At 42.9% G+C, this 18,892-nt stretch overlaps 2 protein-coding genes across 2 annotated transcripts; both read left to right on the forward strand.

Annotated features, from left to right (window-relative positions):
- Positions 1-476: 476 nt before the first annotated feature.
- On the forward strand, positions 477-2,361 carry LOC128303568 (regulation of nuclear pre-mRNA domain-containing protein 1B). Its single transcript, XM_053040558.1, has 4 exons — positions 477-803; positions 873-1,483; positions 1,552-1,695; positions 1,761-2,361. Exons 1-4 carry the CDS (start codon positions 653-655, stop codon positions 1,914-1,916), a joined length of 1,062 nt encoding a protein of 353 aa, XP_052896518.1. The 5' UTR covers positions 477-652; the 3' UTR covers positions 1,917-2,361.
- Positions 2,362-2,926: 565 nt separating this feature from the next.
- LOC128304736 (intraflagellar transport protein 172 homolog) lies at positions 2,927-8,358 on the forward strand. Its single transcript, XM_053041953.1, has 4 exons — positions 2,927-2,965; positions 3,023-5,061; positions 5,138-5,478; positions 5,555-8,358. Exons 1-4 carry the CDS (start codon positions 2,927-2,929, stop codon positions 8,356-8,358), a joined length of 5,223 nt encoding a protein of 1,740 aa, XP_052897913.1.
- Positions 8,359-18,892: the final 10,534 nt, after the last annotated feature.

Consider the following 18,892-nt stretch of genomic DNA (forward strand, 5'->3'; position numbering starts at 1 on the left):
TTGACCTTTCACGCATGCACCCAAAAATCGTAATGAGTATCTTCCTCTCGAATTCTGATAAGAGGGTTAAGACAGTTTTGAACGAAGTCCGTGTCCAGAAACGATTGTAACAGTTACCTGTACCCATAAATATGTAATAGTTTTATAACTATCCATAAAAAAAAAAATTCAAAAATTCCAATAATTCAGCTTCAGTCAAAAAACACATGCTTCTACTACGCCCGTAAGACATAAGTGAAAAGGTGCAGTGTAGTAGTGTAAAAAAAATCTGAAAATGTAAAAGGAATTTATGTCACATATTTATATACACTGCACTGTACGCTTGCATTACCGCTATTTTACCGGCTGTCAAATACCGATTGTCAGAAACTTCAAACGGATCCTTGAACCGCTTGGTATAAGCTTCCAATTGACCGATGCGGATTATCCGGGGAATAACACAGTGCGTTTGTTTTGATAAAAAAGTCTCGAAAGAACGACACCGTGCGACGCTAAGCAAATTTCTCTGATTTCTCTAAGTTAATTATTTTTGACTGAAAACCTCGATACTAATATAAACATCAGCAAAGGCACGGAAGCTGTGCAGATATAAACTAATTTCATTAGCATTTTCGGATCCGGAAGTAGTGAGATTTGCAGATATTTCGAAAGAATGTCCTCGTTCACTGAAACGGGGCTGGTGAAGAAGCTGTTCGAACTCAACCAAAGTCAGCAAAGTATTCAGACCCTTTCACTGTGGCTGATTCACCACCGAAAGCATCACTCAATAATCGTTAAAACATGGCTGAAAGAGCTCCAGCGAGGTAAGTGTGCCAGGTGGTTGACGGCATCTTCCGGATCGCATTGCTCATCAATGTATAACTTCTTTGCAGCACCTTCAGCGAAGAAGCTCACTTTCATGTACCTGGCGAACGATGTGATACAGAACAGCAAGAAGAAGGGGCCCGAGTTTGGGCGCGAGTTTGAGCACGTGTTGTTAAAAGCGTTCAAAAACGTAGCACAGTCATCACCGGAGCCGAAAACAATCAACAGTCTCAATAGAATTCTCGGGATCTGGGGAGATCGGGCTGTGTATGAGGAACCTAAGATCAAGGAATACTCGACAGTACTAAATGGAACGGATGCTATCCCCAAGGTGGAGGTAAACGGTAGTGAAAAGAAGCGGAAAGGCGATAGTAGCAGCAATGAAAGTGATTCGTCGAAAAAACCTCGTACAGCCGTCGTAACGGAGAAGAAAGTAAAGAGCGAAGTGGTAGAGGTTAACGGAAAGGTAGAAACACACATTACACTCAGTCCCCATCAGCCAGACGGTGATCCTCCTGAACCGGAGGATCTCATTAAGGTTATTTTGGAACTGGAAAATTCTGCTTCAAGTGATGCTGCAGTGCGCGAAAGAATAGCCAGTCTAAAACCAGAGGTGTCCGAATTAGCTGCCCTAGACAAGCTGGAAGACAAAGAAGCAGCAATGAAACTGGCCGCAGATGTGAGTTCCTAACCTTCTTATCCTTACGCGATAATTCTCATTGACATTTTTTGTTTAACATTTTCAAGGTTAACGATGCCATAAAGATTCTGAATGATTATAACGCGCGGCTGGCAGTGGAAATGGATGACCGCAAGAAGCTGACGACCATGCTGAGAGATTTCTTACGCGAGCAGCAGGAACTACAACAGCAAGTGGAAAACCGGCTAGTGGTTCGTAACATTGTAAACCAAACGACTCACTTAGTGGGTTTTGCTAATCCAGTTTTCTATTTTAGGAATACCAGAATAAACTTTCTAAAATCAAAGAAGTACAAAAGGAGGTTCGAAACCATATGAACAATCTGCCTGACTTGACCTCCCTCCCGGACGTGACCGGTGGTCTAGCACCGCTACCATCGGCCGGCGATTTATTTAACGCACATCATCACTAGGACAGCGTGTGTTTGATTATCTGACTTTTAAACGGTGACTAAATCCGAACTCCACCTTCCGGGAGCTTTTTTCGGTTAAACGCTTACGTTTTTACGAAGAATTTTACTAGGTAAATGAACAAGTGTAGTCGAACATTTACTTGTGCTCCTGTGTGCGTTTGTATACCTTCGTGTTTACACATGAAAAACAGTGTATGCTTTCTGATTTTCCAAACATTCTCCTATTAGCAATCTAGAACCTTGTATCGGAAAGGATTCGGCGCAAAGTATTGAGCATTAGAACAACAATCATGAGACCAAATAATATGTAGTCGAATCCAAAGGTTAGTCCAGCTTAGGTTCTAAATGCTGACAACCGCCGTAGGAGAAACAGTTTAATTTGTAAAATTTGTTACAATTTGTATCCTTAGTGCAGGATATATTGTCCGGGAAATCGAAAAAGCAAATAAATGACTGTTTTAGTCAAAAGTTAAATACGTTCTTTTAGAAAAAATGAAAGAATAATGACTTTCTCTTTAACATTTAATTTAACCATTTAAGTTTTTCATAAATGTTGTTTTTTCATTGCTTTGGTGCCACCTGACCCCGTGTAACACTATGATATTGTAATCATTATAATGTATTTTAAAATCTCTTTCAATTAACAAGTTTCTGCTTGGTACTGTTTGTTCATATCTTACAATTCAATTCGCTAAAAGTATGGACATATGCTTAAACAGTAAACATGCGCATAAACAACCCATTCATGAACTAAATCACACACACATGCGCTATCAACGATAGCAACCTGTTGCATTGAGACATGTTCATGTGTTAAAGGGGACCCACAACCACGTGTTGTTACAAACCCCCTTCAGTTTCCAAGGACGGCCGTTTCTAGGAGACCGAGGCGACAACAAACAAACAATACTGAGGTGCAAAATCGATTAAACCATTTTGAAATGTGTTGCTCGAGCATAATGTTCGCTGCTTTTGTTCTATAATTGAAATAATCTTATAAAACCGCGAAAATGCAGTTAAAATTCATGAAAACTATCGTCGAGGCACAGGTAAGATGTAAACGATGGTGTATGTTAGATGCTTGCTCACCGGATCCGTGTGTACAGGATCATTTGTACCGCGTTGCAGGATTATGCTGGTCAGCGAACAACCAGAAGCTAGCAGTGGCCACGGCTGACCGTACCATCCTGCTGTTCGACGAAAATGGTGATCGGCGAGATAAGTTCTCGACCAAAGCGGCCGATCCGAACGCAATGAAGAATTCCTACGTAATCCGGGGCATTACGTTCAGTCCGGACTCCAGTCGGCTTGCGGTAGCCCAAAGCGATAGTATCGTGTATGTGTACAAACTGGGCGAACAGTGGAACGAGAAGAAGGTGATTTGCAACAAATTTCCGCAGGGTTCGGCCGTTACCTGCATTTCCTGGCTCGTCGGAGGATTAATTGTGGCCGGTCTGGAGGATGGCAAGGTTCGTTCATTGTACTGCAAAAACAACAAATCAAAAACACTGTATGGTACGGATAGTATGGTGGTTACGTTGGCGCAGAACACCAAAGGTACTGGCGTCCTATCAGGACATGAGGATGGATCGGTGGTGCGCTTTCTGCTGGTAGAAGAACCCGGTGAACCAACCGGGAGATTGCTACAACATCCGGTTGCACCGGTAGCACTGGCCTGGCCGCAAGGTGGCATCGTTGTGGCGGGATGCGATAAGAAGATTTGCTTCTACGATCTGCAGGGACGTGCTATGCGCACGTTTGACTACGGGCGGGATGAAGTTGAGCGGGAATTTACTGTTGCCTCCGCCAGTCCCAACGGGCAGGCTGTTGCCGTCGGAAGCTTCGATCGTCTACGCATCTTCAGTTGGAGCCCGCGTCAAAATGCCTGGACAGAGTCCCTATGCAAGACGATCCCAAATCTGTATACCGTAACAGCGGTTTGTTGGAGAAAGGATGGCTCGCGACTTGCCGTTGGATCATTGTGTGGAGCCGTACTTGCATATGAATCGGTACTGCGACGCACCATCTGGCAGGACAAGTTTGAGCTAACGTTTGTAGCCCCGAGCCAGGTGTTGTTACGATCGCTGCACGAACCGATCACCACGATGCTGGTTGAATCGCAGCTTGGGCTCGAAATTGACGACATAAGGATTATGGGCAAGGACAGCTATCTGGTCGGACGCACCGAAGACTCACTGATCTTGTGCGATCTTACACGCTCGCTAACGAGCGAAATCCCTTGGATAGCTACCGGGCGCCACGAACGGTTCTACTTCGAAAATCCAACCGTAGCACTGATATTCAACGCAGGCGAACTATCGCTCGTCGAGTATGGCGAACACTACATCCTTGGCTCAGTACGGACAGAATTCGTAAACCCACATTTAATCTCGGTACGCTTGAACGAACGTGGTAATACGCGTAACAACAAGAAGCTGGCCTATCTGCTCGACATGAAGACGCTGTGCGTGGTAGATCTAATGCTGCAGTCAACGATCGCACAAATATCCCACGATTCTAAGATCGATTGGTTGGAGCTGAGCGAAACAGGCCACAAGTTACTGTTCCGAGATCGCAAGATGCGTCTCGTGCTGGTCGACGTGGGCACCGGGCAGAAACAAACCCTTCTGGCGAAGGTCGCTTTCGTACAGTGGGTACCGTCGAGTGATGTGGCCGTTGCTCAAAGTGACACCAATCTGGCAGTATGGTACAACATTGATCTGCCCGAGCACGTCACGATGATGCCGGTGCGGGGTGACGTGGTGGACGTGTTGCGTGAGGATGGCCGAACAGAGATCATCACACGTGAGGCCGCATCGGAGCATGTGTACCCGCTGGACGAGGGTTTGGTGGAGTTCGGTACGGCGGTCAACGATAGTGACTTCGGACGGGCCATATTCTACCTTGAGTCTCTTGGCGATCGTCCGGCGGCCAAAGCAATGTGGCACAATCTGGCCAATATTGCACTGGCGCAACAAAATCTTCGTGTTGCACAACGCTGCTTTGCCGCACTCGGAAATGCCTCGAAAACGTTCTACATCGGAGAGATGATCAAGATCGCTGAACAGTACGAGGAAACAACGGGACCCGGCATGACATGCCCAGAGGTGCGCGCCATGATGGCACTTCTTGGTGGAGATCTAAGGTAAGGTTTATGATTGGACGGGTTAACAATTTGGAAGGGAAAAGTTGTTGAAATATATCGCTTTCTATCTCACCAGAACGGCGGAACGTATTTACATCGAGCAAGGAGATATTGAAGCCGCTCTCGCTATGTACACCAAGTTACGTCGTTGGGATGATGCCATAAAACTGGCAGAACGTCGTGGATATCATGGACTTCTTGAATTGAAGGAAGCACAAATGGAGTTTTTGCTTTCGACCAGCCAAGAGGAGAAGGCAGGTGAAGTACTGGAGGAGCGCGGGGAAAAGGATAAAGCCATGACGCTCTACATGAAGGCAAACAAACCGGTGAAAGCCGCTAAGCTGGCGTTAAAAACACCACATTTGTTATCAAATGAGAATTTAGTAACAAGAGTGTCGGCGTCGTTGATTAAAGCAGGTAAGTCGTGGAGGCCAATATGGCATTAACCCCTTTTAATTCTTAATATTTCGCTATCGATTGCTCCAACTTTAAGAACTTTTTGAGCTTGCGGCGGAACTTGCAAACCGTACCGGACAGCAGCAAACCGCTATAACCCTCTATCGGAAGGGTGGTGCCTACGCACGGGCAATTGAGCTTGCCCGATATGTTACGCCGGATGATGTGACGAGTCTGGAGGAAGAATGGGGCGATTGGTTGGTGGGAAAACGGCAACTGGATGCCTCCATAAGCCATTACATCGAGGCTGGTTGCACGGTTAAGGCACTGGAGGCCGCAGTCGGTGCGAAACAGTGGCGCAAAGCCGTACAAATCGCAAAGGTCGTCGATGATCCAGAAGAAATACAAAAGTACGCTGTCGAGCTAGCGGAACACCTATGTCAGATAGGAGACGTTAAGACGGCCGAAGAACTGTTGGTACGTGCCGAACTCTATCGGGAAGCGGTACAGCTGCTGAACAAACATGGCCAGTGGGAGAAAGCGTTCGACATCGCAGACCGGTTCCTACCCGGTGCAGACGTGCGTGAGATGTTTGTGGAACTGGCGAAAGGACTCGAGCAGGAGGGAAAATATAGAGACGCGGAACGCGTCCTGCTCACGGTCAATGAGCCAGATTTGGCTATCAACATGTACAAAGAGTTGGAGCTATATGACTCGATGCTACGTTTAGTGGAGCGCTATCACAAGAGCCTGCTCGAACAGACGCACCTGAACCTGGGCCGTCAGCTAGAATCGAAGGGCCGGCTCAAGAATGCGGAGGTTCACTTCCTGGCAGCCGGTGACTGGAAGGCGGCGGTCCACATGTACTGCACGGCAGGCAAATGGGAGGAAGCACACCGTGTGGCCAAACAAAAAGGTGGTCAGCCTGCTTCGGAGCAGGTTGCCTTTATGTGGGCAAAGTCGCTTCCTTTCGAAGGTGCCGCCCGGCTACTCACCAAGATGAGCCTGCTGGATAGCTGCATAGCGTACGCCTGTGAGGCGGGTCAGTTCGATTTTGCCCTCGAACTGTGCAAGGTGAGTGGTCGATCCGCGGATGATGTTCACTTAAAAATTGCGATGGCGCTAGAAGATGACGGCAAATTTACCGAAGCTGAAGCGGAATTTCTACTGGCAAACAAACCACGTGAAGCGATCATGATGCATACGCACGGTGGAGATTGGAAGTCGGCTCTTCGCGTGGCGGAAAAATACCTCCCGGAAGCGGTACACGAGGTGCTACTCAGTCAGGCAAACAGTGCGCTCGAAAGTCGCAACTACCCCGAGTACGAGGCACTGATGATTCGTGCCGATCGACCTGATTTGATCCTGGAGCATTACAAGGAATACAACATGGTGGCGGATGCACTGCGCATTGCCAAGGAATACGTTCCCGGAGCGGTAGCAGAGTTGCAAAAACTGTACGCCCGAATGAATCGAGGCGCTGGCGAATCAACGGACTCACGATACCTGCTGCAGAAAGCATCGGAACACGCAAGAAATGAAGAGTTCCGTCGGGCTACAGAATGTCTGCTGCAGATTAATGAGGGAAATGCCGACGAGCCGACGGTGGCACGGGCATTGCTGCGGGCCGCAGAGATATGTAACCAGTTCCTCGAAGGATCGGAAGCGATGGAAATGGCTCGCGAACTTGGTCCGCGCCTGATCGAGATCAATCAAATAGGCCCTGCTGCCCAACTGTATCTTGCTGCCGAGTTACCTCAGGAAGCGGTCGACGTGTTTATACGTACCGATAACTGGGCGAAGGCGCGACGTCTAGCAAAAGAAATAGACCCACAGCTGGTAGTGTACGTGGAAGCCCAGCAAAAAGCACGCCTGCGCAATCAAGGCAATGTGGAGCAGTTGGCGGATATTGATATGGTTGGAGCCCTCGATCTTCTCGCCGAACAGGGCCAGTGGATGCGATGCATCGAAAAGGCGAAACAGCACAGTGTTCCAGTGCTGCAGAAGTACATGGCACAGTATGCGGCCCAACTCATCCGCGACGGAGATTGCGTGGCAGCGCTGAACCTTTATCTGGAGCATGGCGTTCCACCGGTGAGCGCAAACTTTAACATCTACAGCCGGATCGCGTTGGAGTGTTTTGCCCTGCGGGAACCCGATGCAGCCACCGTGTGGAAGAACGTCCGTACATTTTTGCTCAATCTAGTACAAGCGTTGCGTGGTTCGGATCAGGCCGAAGCAGAAGTTATAGATCGTTTCGAGCAGCTGCTAGTGATTGCGCACTACTATGCAACGAGGGCGGCCTGCCGTCAGGCACCAGCGTTACAATCGATCGCGGTGAAAATTTCGGTCGCATTGTTGCGCTACACGGATTTAATTCCGTGCGACAAGGGATACTACGAAGCGGGTATGGATCTGCGCGGAATGGGCCGTGAATCGGAAGCGTTTGTAATTCTCAATCACTATCTGGACGTTTGCGAAGCAATCGAAGAGGGTTCGGGCAATTTGGTCGATCATTCCGACTTGTCGTCCACGGACTTTCCCAGCTCGGTGCCGATACCAGCCGAACTGCATCTGAAGAACGAACTGCAGCTGCACGAGGAGATTCGCGAGTGGGTGCTCGCCGTCAGTATGGATCAGAAGGTTGATCAAGCGCTACCTACGGATGATCGGAATCTGTACGAGGCCAGTCTAGGGTTATCGGATCAGCCGTGCTTGGTGAGCGGATATCCGGTGATGGGACGCCAACCAGTCGTCTTTCAGCGCACGCACCGGCTGGCCAATCGGGATGCATGGAGCAAGCTGACGGTTGCCGCTCGGATGGCACCACAGACGGACATTCCTGGGGTGATCGATTTCATTGAAAAGTGGTGCGGACCGGCCAACTTTTTGTCGGGCTAGAGGGGAACATACCAGTTTGCGCCTGGTAGTATGCAAACTATTTGTGATTCGCCAGATAAATAAAATATTTCAAAAGATACTCCATACAACATTGAAAATGATTTGGCGAGGACTCTACGTATACCTTATTTCTTCGTATTTGTAATATTATTGTTAGCTTAAACGTATTCATCTCTATCTACTTAACCTGTGTAGGGTAAGCAACGCCTGAAAGTATATAACCATTGTGTTAAGGACTACATTTGAAGGGCTGCGCGAAGAGAAGAGGAATAATGATCATTTTTTGCTTTAGTTAATAAACGATTCTTCTACCTATCAGGTTTTAACTGTCGAGAGGAAGAAGTTACAGATAGCGAACAATAAATATTGCGTTGCCTAAATGTGTGTGTGTGCACAAAAATCTTCAATAAACAAAATAGTAGCCTCCACATACATAGTGTCAGTGTCATACTTAATGTTGTTACATAATAACATTAACCCAGCAATAGCTTTTATCATCACCAAAGGGTTAAAACGCGAGGCCACCCTAGCCGCGAGCAATCTCATCTTCAATATTTCGCTATCGCTCGGTGGATAACAACATCCGCCGAATGCCATCGTTTGTGTTTTTGTGTTTGTACCGAAGCTTTTGTTCTACTCCCCGTACAGATGCCCAGCGACGAGCAGGTGCGCTGTTTCCCAATGTTTCGCATACCAGTTCCCTCCAATCGTGTCCCTCTCCCAAAGGATAAAAAAAAACAAATACAAACCACCCGACAGTCCCAGATGGACCGAAATTTCTACCCGCAAACCCAGGATACGGCTTGGTAGCAACGGATGTTGCCAGCGGACGTTGGAAGACAGATGAAAGCATTGCGCGAGAATACAATCCACCAGCGTGAGAGCCATGGCAACAATATCAACAATAGCTGTTCTGTTTGAATAAAAAAGAAGAATGGCTAAACATCGCCATCCGAAGCGAGTGCGATGTCCGGACAGGATGCGCGCATGGCACCTGTTGCGAGCGACGGAAACCTGTTACGGATAAACTTTTCCTTTCGCTGATAAAGAGTTGTGGCTCACTCTCCGAGAGATCGTACATTTTAGCATGGCGAGAGTTATGGAGCTGTTATAAGTCGCAAATGTCTAGAAAGGATGGTGGATGATTCATTCGTAAAACATTGAAGACAATGCAAAATAATCACACAATAAATATCACGTTAATAATTGCAGTTGTTTTGTTCAAATTCTAAAAGTAATGCAATATCTGTTATGAAATAATCATTGATTAACCTTATTAAATCTTGTAGATGTTCTAAAGATTTACGATTTACGAAAGTATCATTTGATAGCATAATAAACATCATGGTCAATTAGGAATACGAATTGTTTGGGAATATAATATTAAGAATTTGTTTTCGATGCAAAAAGGCGCGTTTTTTTGGTTGTTTGTATCAGTGTATGTTGAACGAACCACACTGGTTACAAGTGGTTTGTCAAAACAAAATACTTAGAACATCTCACTCAGCACAGCCGTTTTGAGAACATCCGAGAGCAGCTGAGAGCATACATCCAGGCGTACAGGGATGCTGCCATCTCACGCAGTCTCCGCGTGTTATCAGGATGCTATTCTCTCCGCTCTTGAACAACACCTAAAACAGACACCTGAAATGCCTCGCCAGAGCTAAAGTTATCAGTTGCGTTTCCCGTGCCACTAGCTCAGTTATCAATCTCGGACGGTCGCGAGCGGTTCACAAGTGTATCGCAACCCAGTTTTCCTCCGTTTCGTCACAAAATCAAAAGTTTTGTAAGTAACAGTTTACATGCCAGCTTCTTGTAATAGTGTGTGATTTGCAGCAGCCAAATATTCTGAGGCCCGGTACCGATCGTTTGCAATATGTGTTGGGTAAATTTATGATTCCGAATAGGTGCAAATTGTTTCCAGCAACCCACATCAACAATTCCCGGGGGTGATTTATCGCTATTAATAGGTGTAATGCTTCGAGCTTTCCATTCCCTAATCACTCAGCATGAAGCACGATGCAAATGGAATAAGAATAATGGTTTCACAGCGTTTTCTTTGTGTGCGACTTGTATGTGTGTGCGTGTATGTGTGTGTGTTTCTATGATGCGTGATGCGTAGAGGTTTTTTGTGAGATAAAAGTTTACTTAGTAAGAAATAGGTCCGACCTATGTGTAATGCTTGATATGGAAAATATTACAACGATGTAGTGAAATGTGGCATATAAATTGAAAAGTGTTATTTGTTTTATTTTTCAATCTACCTAATATTAGTATAATTTTGTTAAAACAATATTTTAAAGTGTATGTTTAAAAGTTTTCATCGACAATCGTGTAACGCACGTCGAAAAGTGCGAAAAGTGTTATTTTTGTAAAAGCTTTAAAGAATGATGTTCCTTGTGGAAAGTGAAAATATGTATTAACAAAAGCTAACCGAAAACGATTATATTGATCCACGTTTCGTAGAGATCGGTGTTAATGTATTGTAGCTTCTTATAAAAAGGGCTGTTGGGGTTGTAAAATAATGTTTGGGGAGGGTATATTTATGTTGTCTTTAGATTACTATAAAAGAATTGATCGCAATTTGATGATGAGGTGAAAATTAAGTGATTAAGAAAATAAATAAATCGAGTGTTTAGCGTAAAAATGATATCAAAAATCGTGATGGGTTAAAAAAAGGTGTTAAAGAAGCTAATTACAAAAGTGTTATGATGCTCTAAACATAGTGAAAGTTGCTGCGAAAATTTGCTGCATCTTACCAATAGGTAAGCTAGAAATCTCCATTCCCTCTATTATCCACGTGATTTGCATCGCATTTAATTACTTCTAACTTTTGAGTTCACATTCACTACTCAAACCGCAACCGCCTGTCGTATTGCCATTTCCTGTACGATATACTACGCTTCGTTACCACGGCGTGGCGTTTCCATCACGAACATAAGCATTTACACTCCTTACGTTGCGTTTTCCTGCAAGGGGGAAAAATATCTATATTTAAGACATTTCTAGCATCCATCATAACGGTTCCCGGGGTTCATAATGTCGCGCATTTTGCGCTTAAATAATTTCACCAGACACTGTTGAGTTCCACAGAAAATGTTAACTTTGTTCAGGTGGGTGCAATTTGGAGTGCAAAAAAGGAAAATTGAAAAGAAAAATACATAAACGACACGCGCTATTCGCATGCACACAGAAATGCTGTCGACAACGGCGAACAAACGCTGTGTGTGTGTGTGTGTGTGTGGAAACGCAAAGGACAGGAAAGATGAAAAATCCGTTACAGACCCACCCGACCGCCCCGGGGGCCAAGCTCTTCATCAGCATGGTCTGAGCAGTTTCTGGTTGGCAAGCGGGGAACAAACCGTACGGCTACAGCATCCCTGAAAATGACACCTGACCATGCTCCGTGCCCTGTGTTGAGTACTGGTGAAAGTGGGTTATGTTTTGTGCTGTTCTTTTCTTCCTGCAAGCATCTACTCAAATAGCTGTTTTTTTCTTGTGCTTTTTATTACAATTTTTGTCCCAATGGAGCGTACTGGAATGACAAACCTGGGAAGGAACGGTGCACCTTTTTTTTGGTGTTTGATTAAACGGAAAGTTTCGGTTTGTACTGTGCTTCACAATTGTCAAACAAGTTATTATGAAGTTGATTCATTCGGGATGAAATTAAAACATAAAGCAAATAGGTTTAACGACTTTTTTCCCCCGGATGCATTATGAGCTTGTTGTACTTCCATATCATTAAAGCTCAAAAGTGTAATATTTATACTGCTTCGTTCCCGTTCCCGATACCCGTACTAACTCAATTAACGTTTATCTGCCAATTTGATTTTATGACCTTTTAACGTTTAAATTGTAGCCATAAAATGTGGGTAAGGTTAGATGCACCCTCCTGCGCGCTTAAGAAGATCACTGATCAAATCAATGTGCCATCCCTGGGGGTGCGAAAGTGAATCTCCACACGAGCACGGATATCATTCGACTAATTGAACGGTCGTCCGACCGATGAACGGTGTGAGAACCTCCTCGTGTGGCCAAAAGCTTTACGACAATCGTCGCGTATAAACCATCCTATCCTCGGGAGATTGTCATCGAGCCCATCCCGGGATCGTCCCACCATTTTATCTTCAAGAGATGACCTTTTCTGCGATTTCGGTGACGTTCTGTTCTGGGATCCTCTCTTGTATGCCACTCGCCGGCAGAGGTCGAAGGGTAACGAATCTAGCATTTGATTTGCTTTATAGTACGGCAGCCAAACATTCATCGTTTGTTGGATGCACGACGTTACGCACCGACACGTGGTCCTGCTTTCGAGAGCATTTCGTCCTTCATGCTGCTTTCGGATGGTGAATGTTTTAAAGTTTGCGGGGCGAATTTGTTGCCGGTGTGGGTAATTTATTTCCATATTTATCGTATTGCATTAAATTATCTTTCTTTGCTCGAATTCAATCGGGGGAAAAGTGTACCGCTTAATGCGACGTTAATTTTCATTTGCAACATTTATAGTGAATGTATTGTGTTAAAATAAAGAAAAAACTTATATTTTTCTTGATAATAATTATTATTATTAAATAAAAAGGATAAGGATTCACAGTGGTTTGTCTGTTCAGTAATTTAATAATATGAAAAGAGATAAAGAACGATTTCGTCAAGGAAATCAAGATTAGATGCCAAGACAGAAAGCCAGCTGATAGTCATGATGAATATTCGGAGTTTCCCATCCTTTCAAATAAAATTATTCCTTATCTTTCTAATCAACTGTTTCAAAATCTTAAGTTTTATTGAATCTAAAATATATTATTCAAAATATTATAGGAATTTATTTGAATAGTCACATACTAAATTGCTGCTCAACCTAAAGGCAATAACTGATTTGTTGGGACAGTTGATTTATGTAAGGACAGTCATGATTTATGTAAGGATAATTGAATAGAACGTCGATAATTGTCGACATGAACGGTTGATTCACTTTTTTGGTTTTTGTATTTTAATTAGAGACAGGCATTCAATTTGATCGACCAAATTTTGAGGAAATAAACCACGGGACAAGTTTGTTCTTTTATGAAATTAAGTTGAATGCCGTCCATCGACTGCGATCTTGAATCTTGATATAATGATTTCGGAGATCCCTGTATACATTTTGCACCATTTAAGTTAGTTTCAATTTGCCACGATTAAACAAACGTTTTACACTTCAAATTCATTTGTAACATCAAACATCACATTTTTTACGCCAAAAATTGCAGTTTAAATTTAATCTAAAAACTCATGAAATCCAGCATCACACTCGTGTGAAAGCGTGCGATGAACACGATACGGATACACGACTCCCATCCCGTTGCCTTGCTGTGCTGTTTGCTCAGCTTCCAACCATTGTGCTCATTATCTCTCCATTATCTCTATTGCTCCATTAGCGTACGCTCCGTGGGGCTAATTTTCACCTTTCGACTTTACCATCTAATCCTCGTTGCAAAACTTACCAGCCCGGTGGGGCACCACCCAGCACAACCAGGTTTGGGTTGGGCGGACACAACCACATTTAAATGCAATTAATATTTTATACCTCCATGCTAAGTTGTCTACGTGCCGTTACCGTGTTCCATCAGTACGCGAGAACATCTTTACCAACTTTAAAAACTGTTATAGTTTAATTAATTCCACCCAGAATCCCGCATCAAATCGCAGTGATTCAACCAATTTATTGTGGGGTTTGGGAGATTTAATCTCCTGGCACGATACTAGTGTAAAGCGGGAGGAAAATGTAAACGTATTGTAATAAAAAGCATACCACACCAAGCGCAATATGGCATTTCGTGCGAACTCCCTGTGAGTTCACCATCCGACCACGCTGATCAAGGTTCTTTTGGTATTCGAATTGCGTACAAATTTCATCTTCAAATCATTGACTTTTAACAGTATATTGAGGCGATTGCCCTTCGGTTGCTTAAGAGATGCTTATCGTTGCAAAGAAAGCAAGATTCTGTGTCACACGCGGTCGTTCGCGTGCTAGGAATACGTAAACAGAACAGCTTTGAGGTTAGAAATGCGTTTCGCTGTCTCTCAATTCTGATTTTGTGTAAATACAAACACGTTGTGCAGTTGATAGCTTGTGTCAACAGTAGATAAAGCTTTGACCGATTATTTCAAATAGAAAAAGCACGAGTTTTTCATAACGCATATCAATAAGAAGCTTTTTACACAGCTTTCGTTCGTTTATCCATAGTATAGAGAAGAATGTCTACATTACTGCAGGGATTCATTTTCCTTAGAAACAAAGATCAATGCTTTGTATCGTGTTCACGGTACCAAACAGAAGAGAACAGAAATTACATTTTCGGAACTTATTTCCCTTTTGTTGGTCCCACACCAATCATAGCATTGTATTAACATTCAAATTTCATCCAAACCGTAGCAGAATGTCACAAACCCACAAATGGGAAAACATTCGGCGAAGGATCCCAAAAAGGGAAAATGAACATTTTTCATCTACATTTTGGCGTTGTTTTTGGATGGTCGCAAAAGTTCGTCCATCCTCTCCTCTGGCTTGGGAAGATAGCTACTTTAAACCGTTTTCCAACTGATCTTTCGGAATTGAATATTTTTTGCGTAACCGTTGTAAATCAGGATGAGCAATTGATAGCTTTTTTATGGTTAAATTAATAACATAAACAAGCAAATTAATTGTACGCTTGCGTATTGCAAATTAATATGTTTTGCGAATCGCCATTAATATAAATCACTTCACGCTTTCCCTTCGATGCACAGCCCGATTATGCCTTCTGCGCTGAAAATCTCGGCTATTCGATTTCAGCACGATGATTGTAAACATCTACATCTCATCCCTGCTCGTTGAAAACCCCAAAACCCAACCTACATAACTCGGGACGGTTATGAGTGATACGCATTTTTATGGAAGTATTTCAATTGATGTGGCACCTCGAATGACCAGCGTGTAGTTATCGTTGCGGTAAGGACCCCGCTATACCGCTGCCACCGTAAGGCAAGAAGGCTGATTGCAGTGGGTGGTTTGCTTGTTTGTGGTTGAATGTTTGCTTCAATAGCGGTCAAAGTGATAAACTTTTCCCATTTTCCGCACGGGTGGAATATTCATGAGAGGCAGCTTTTGGAATCGTACCAAAACAGCCACAGCTGACTGGCGGTTCGATTGCGCCAGGGTTTCATTTCAAATCGGAGCAATTTGTTGTTTATCTGTTACATCCAATCGTACGGTTTTTGTTTCTAATTATTTTTTCTTTCATTCCATTCAGAAACATTAACAAGAGGCAAGTTTTAAATATTACTTGTGCTAATCTGTGCTTCCATTTATTTTTACTATTTTTGACCTTCACAAAATTATTAAATTTTTACCATGGGGCTTTTTTTTCAAAACAAATTTTAAATACGTTAAAAAGAAGCAATATGGCCTGGTTGTTCTTCTTAAATAAAAATAAGTTAATTTATGTTATTACACTTCTAAATAAACATAATCACTTCATTTATTATATTGCAAGAAAAATATCTAGTTTAATTAATCCGGTGTTCCCATTTTGTCAGCGGTGTCATTACCACTTTCTAGGCTTTTCCGGCATTGAAGCCACCATAAGTTGTATAAAGGCTATTTGAGAAATAGTCTGTTTGCACAATTAGAAAAGATAGACGGATCGAATAAAATCTAGCAGTCTTAAAGTTTTGTCACATGGATTTAAAGCTGGGTTCGCTTTAAAATTCGATACTTAATATTAGATTGGAGATAAAGAAATTCGTTATTTTTGCTTAAAATATCTGACTTAATTTAACTGATTTAGATCAGATAAACGCTGTTTTGCTGTACAATTTTTTTGCCATTACAGTGGTATCTTCATAACGAAACTCTCACAGAAGTTAAAGTGAAAAACTGAAGTAATCGATTATTGGAATACTCTCTTAATTCCAATATCTTTACGCTATGAAAGTTTTGTAATGCTAATAAAAGGAGGCAATCTCTTGGCACTTGATCAGTCCAATAAATGCTGGGACTACTAGTATATAAAGTAGAACTTCGCAACCATCGATAATGATGCTGAGTTTTATAAATTTTAAAAAAGTAAAAAGTAAGCTTTAAACAGTACTGAGCTCACGCGTGTACAAGGGGACCTTAAGAAAACCTTCAGTAATTTTATATATTTTTCTGAATGTTAGTAATGGAATAATAAAAAGTAATGGGATATTTGTTGTACCCAGTTATAAAAACGCCAGAAAAATTAAAATGGACATAATATGTGGTTTTCGATGACCCAACTTGATCGTAGAAATTTAAAAAGGTAAACTAATATTATCATAAGATACTTCCGTTTTGCTCAAGCCTGTTTTGGGGTAAGACGTGGGACTTATCATCATTCTTCTAAACTACTGGCGACTAGATATTGCTTTGGTGGAATACAACATCTTTTCTGTTGACCAGTTCCATACGATACCAACTTATCATAAATGATTCTCTTCCAATCCCACCAAATACAGTAGAACCATCTGGTTAATCCTTAATTGGCCGGCGTTTAAGCAGCTTCACGACGCTATGATCACGTCTGACCAATTTCTCAACTCTGTCAGCGTCCCTTTTAAGAAATGGCTCATTGTCCTTCCGATTTTCCGCGGCAAATATGATCCACTTTGATTCCTACTTTCAGTAGACAGTGTAAATCTTTTATATGACCGATCATTAGTTTCTGAGCGATGGTACGGTGTCCAATATGTCGTTCATTTAAACCATTTATGTGATTTTATATACATTTTATGAAAAATGACAAAAAAGTGGATCCTTTATAGTAGAATAGAAAAATGTACCCAACCTGTGCTTTCATATTTGAATATTTATATTTTCTATTCCGGAATGAGGCAAATTTCAGAAGCTTTCTTCAAATATACAGCGGCGGATCAAACGGTAGGCGGAGTAGGCGGTCGCCTAGGGGCCCCAATAAATTTGTGCCTATTGTGCGATTTTTGAAAATTTTAAAACAAAGTTAAATTATAGCAAAAAAAAAATTACAAGGTAGAAAATTGATCAAAAATATCTTCCTTGGTTATATAAAACATTTGTTTCTATGTAATTAATTAAATGCAAAGAAGAAAATCGACTTTGTGACTTTAAAGTATAAACGAAATTGCACCAGGACCAGGACACTAATTTTCCCGTTGGTCGAGAAAAATTTCTTCTAAAACTACCTGTTTCCGAATGTATAATACCAGGAGAGCATCCACGGAAGAGGTAGCACCTAGTACAGCAATTTTGGTCGAAAACCGCCGAAAGGTATGCAATGTTTAAACACTAACTTTCCCGTTGGTCGTGAAAAATTTCTTCGAAAACTACCAGTTTCCGAATGTATAATACCAGGAGAGCATGCACGGAAGAGGTAGCTCCTGGTACTGCGCCCTAAGGTATGCAATGTTTATACACTAACTTTGCAACCAACTTGCAACGCAATGCGCCGTAAGGTATGCAATGTTTATACACTAACCTTGCAACCAACTTGCAATGTAAGTTTGGTGCATGCAAGAAACTTGCAGCAAGATGGCGCCCAACTTCGTACTTGCATGCAAGCTTGCATGCAAACTTGCATGCAAGTTCTTGCAAGCAAATTCTTGCATGCAAACTTGCATGCAAGTTTGCATGCAAGTTTGTATGCAAGTTTGCATGTGAGTTTGTATGCAAGAACTTGCATGCAAGAACTTGCATGCAAGAACTTGCATGCAAGAACTTGCATACAAGAACTTGCATGCAAACTTGCATACAAGAACTTGCATGCAAACTTGCATGCAAACTTGCATACAAGAACTTGCATGCAAACTTGCATACAAGAACTTGCATGCAAACTTGCATACAAGAACTTGCATGCAAACTTGCATACAAGAACTTGTATGCAAACTTGCATGCAAACTTGCATACAAACTTGCATGCAAGTTTGCATGCAAGAATTTGCTTGCAAGAACTTGCATGCAAGTTTGTTGCATGCAAGTACGAAGTTGGGCGCCATCTTGCTGCAAGTTTCTTGCTTGCACCAAACTTGCATTGCAAGTTGGTTGCAAGGTTAGTGTATAAACATTGCATACCTTACGGCGCATTGCGTTGCAAGTTGGTTGCAAAGTTAGTGTATAAACATTGCATACCTTAGGGCGCAGTACCAGGAGCTACCTCTTCCGTGCATGCTCTCCTGGTACTTTAAATTCGGAAACTGGTAGTTTTCGAAGAAATTTTTCACGACCAACGGGAAAGTTAGTGTTTAAACATTGCATACCTTTCGGCGGTTTTCGACCAAAATTCCTGTACTAGGTGCTACCTCTTCCGTGGATGCTCTCCTGGTATCGGCAATCTGAAAACAGCTGGTTTTGTATGGAATTTCGTACCAGCTAATGGCGATCCAAGTAGTGGCGTTATCGTTCTCCTTAGCGCATACAAACGTTTATATATAGAGACTAGCTTACTAGGCCCGTTTACAGGGCTACGCAACAGAACTCTGAGATGTACGCAAGGGAGCTTTCTTTCCGAGACTTTGCTGGTGTT

This window comes from Anopheles moucheti, chromosome 3 (assembly GCF_943734755.1).
Source record: "Anopheles moucheti chromosome 3, idAnoMoucSN_F20_07, whole genome shotgun sequence".
Taxonomy (NCBI): domain Eukaryota; kingdom Metazoa; phylum Arthropoda; class Insecta; order Diptera; family Culicidae; genus Anopheles; species Anopheles moucheti.

Coding starts and splice junctions, on each gene's coding strand:
- LOC128303568 (XM_053040558.1), top strand. CDS start 653: ATGTCCTCGTTCACTGAAACGGGGCTGGTGAAGAAGCTGTTCGAACTC. Junction 804..872: donor GCTGAAAGAGCTCCAGCGAG/GTAAGTGTGCCA, acceptor ACTTCTTTGCAG/CACCTTCAGCGAAGAAGCTC. Junction 1,484..1,551: donor CAATGAAACTGGCCGCAGAT/GTGAGTTCCTAA, acceptor AACATTTTCAAG/GTTAACGATGCCATAAAGAT.
- LOC128304736 (XM_053041953.1), top strand. CDS start 2,927: ATGCAGTTAAAATTCATGAAAACTATCGTCGAGGCACAG. Junction 2,966..3,022: donor AAACTATCGTCGAGGCACAG/GTAAGATGTAAA, acceptor CCGTGTGTACAG/GATCATTTGTACCGCGTTGC. Junction 5,479..5,554: donor GGCGTCGTTGATTAAAGCAG/GTAAGTCGTGGA, acceptor TCCAACTTTAAG/AACTTTTTGAGCTTGCGGCG.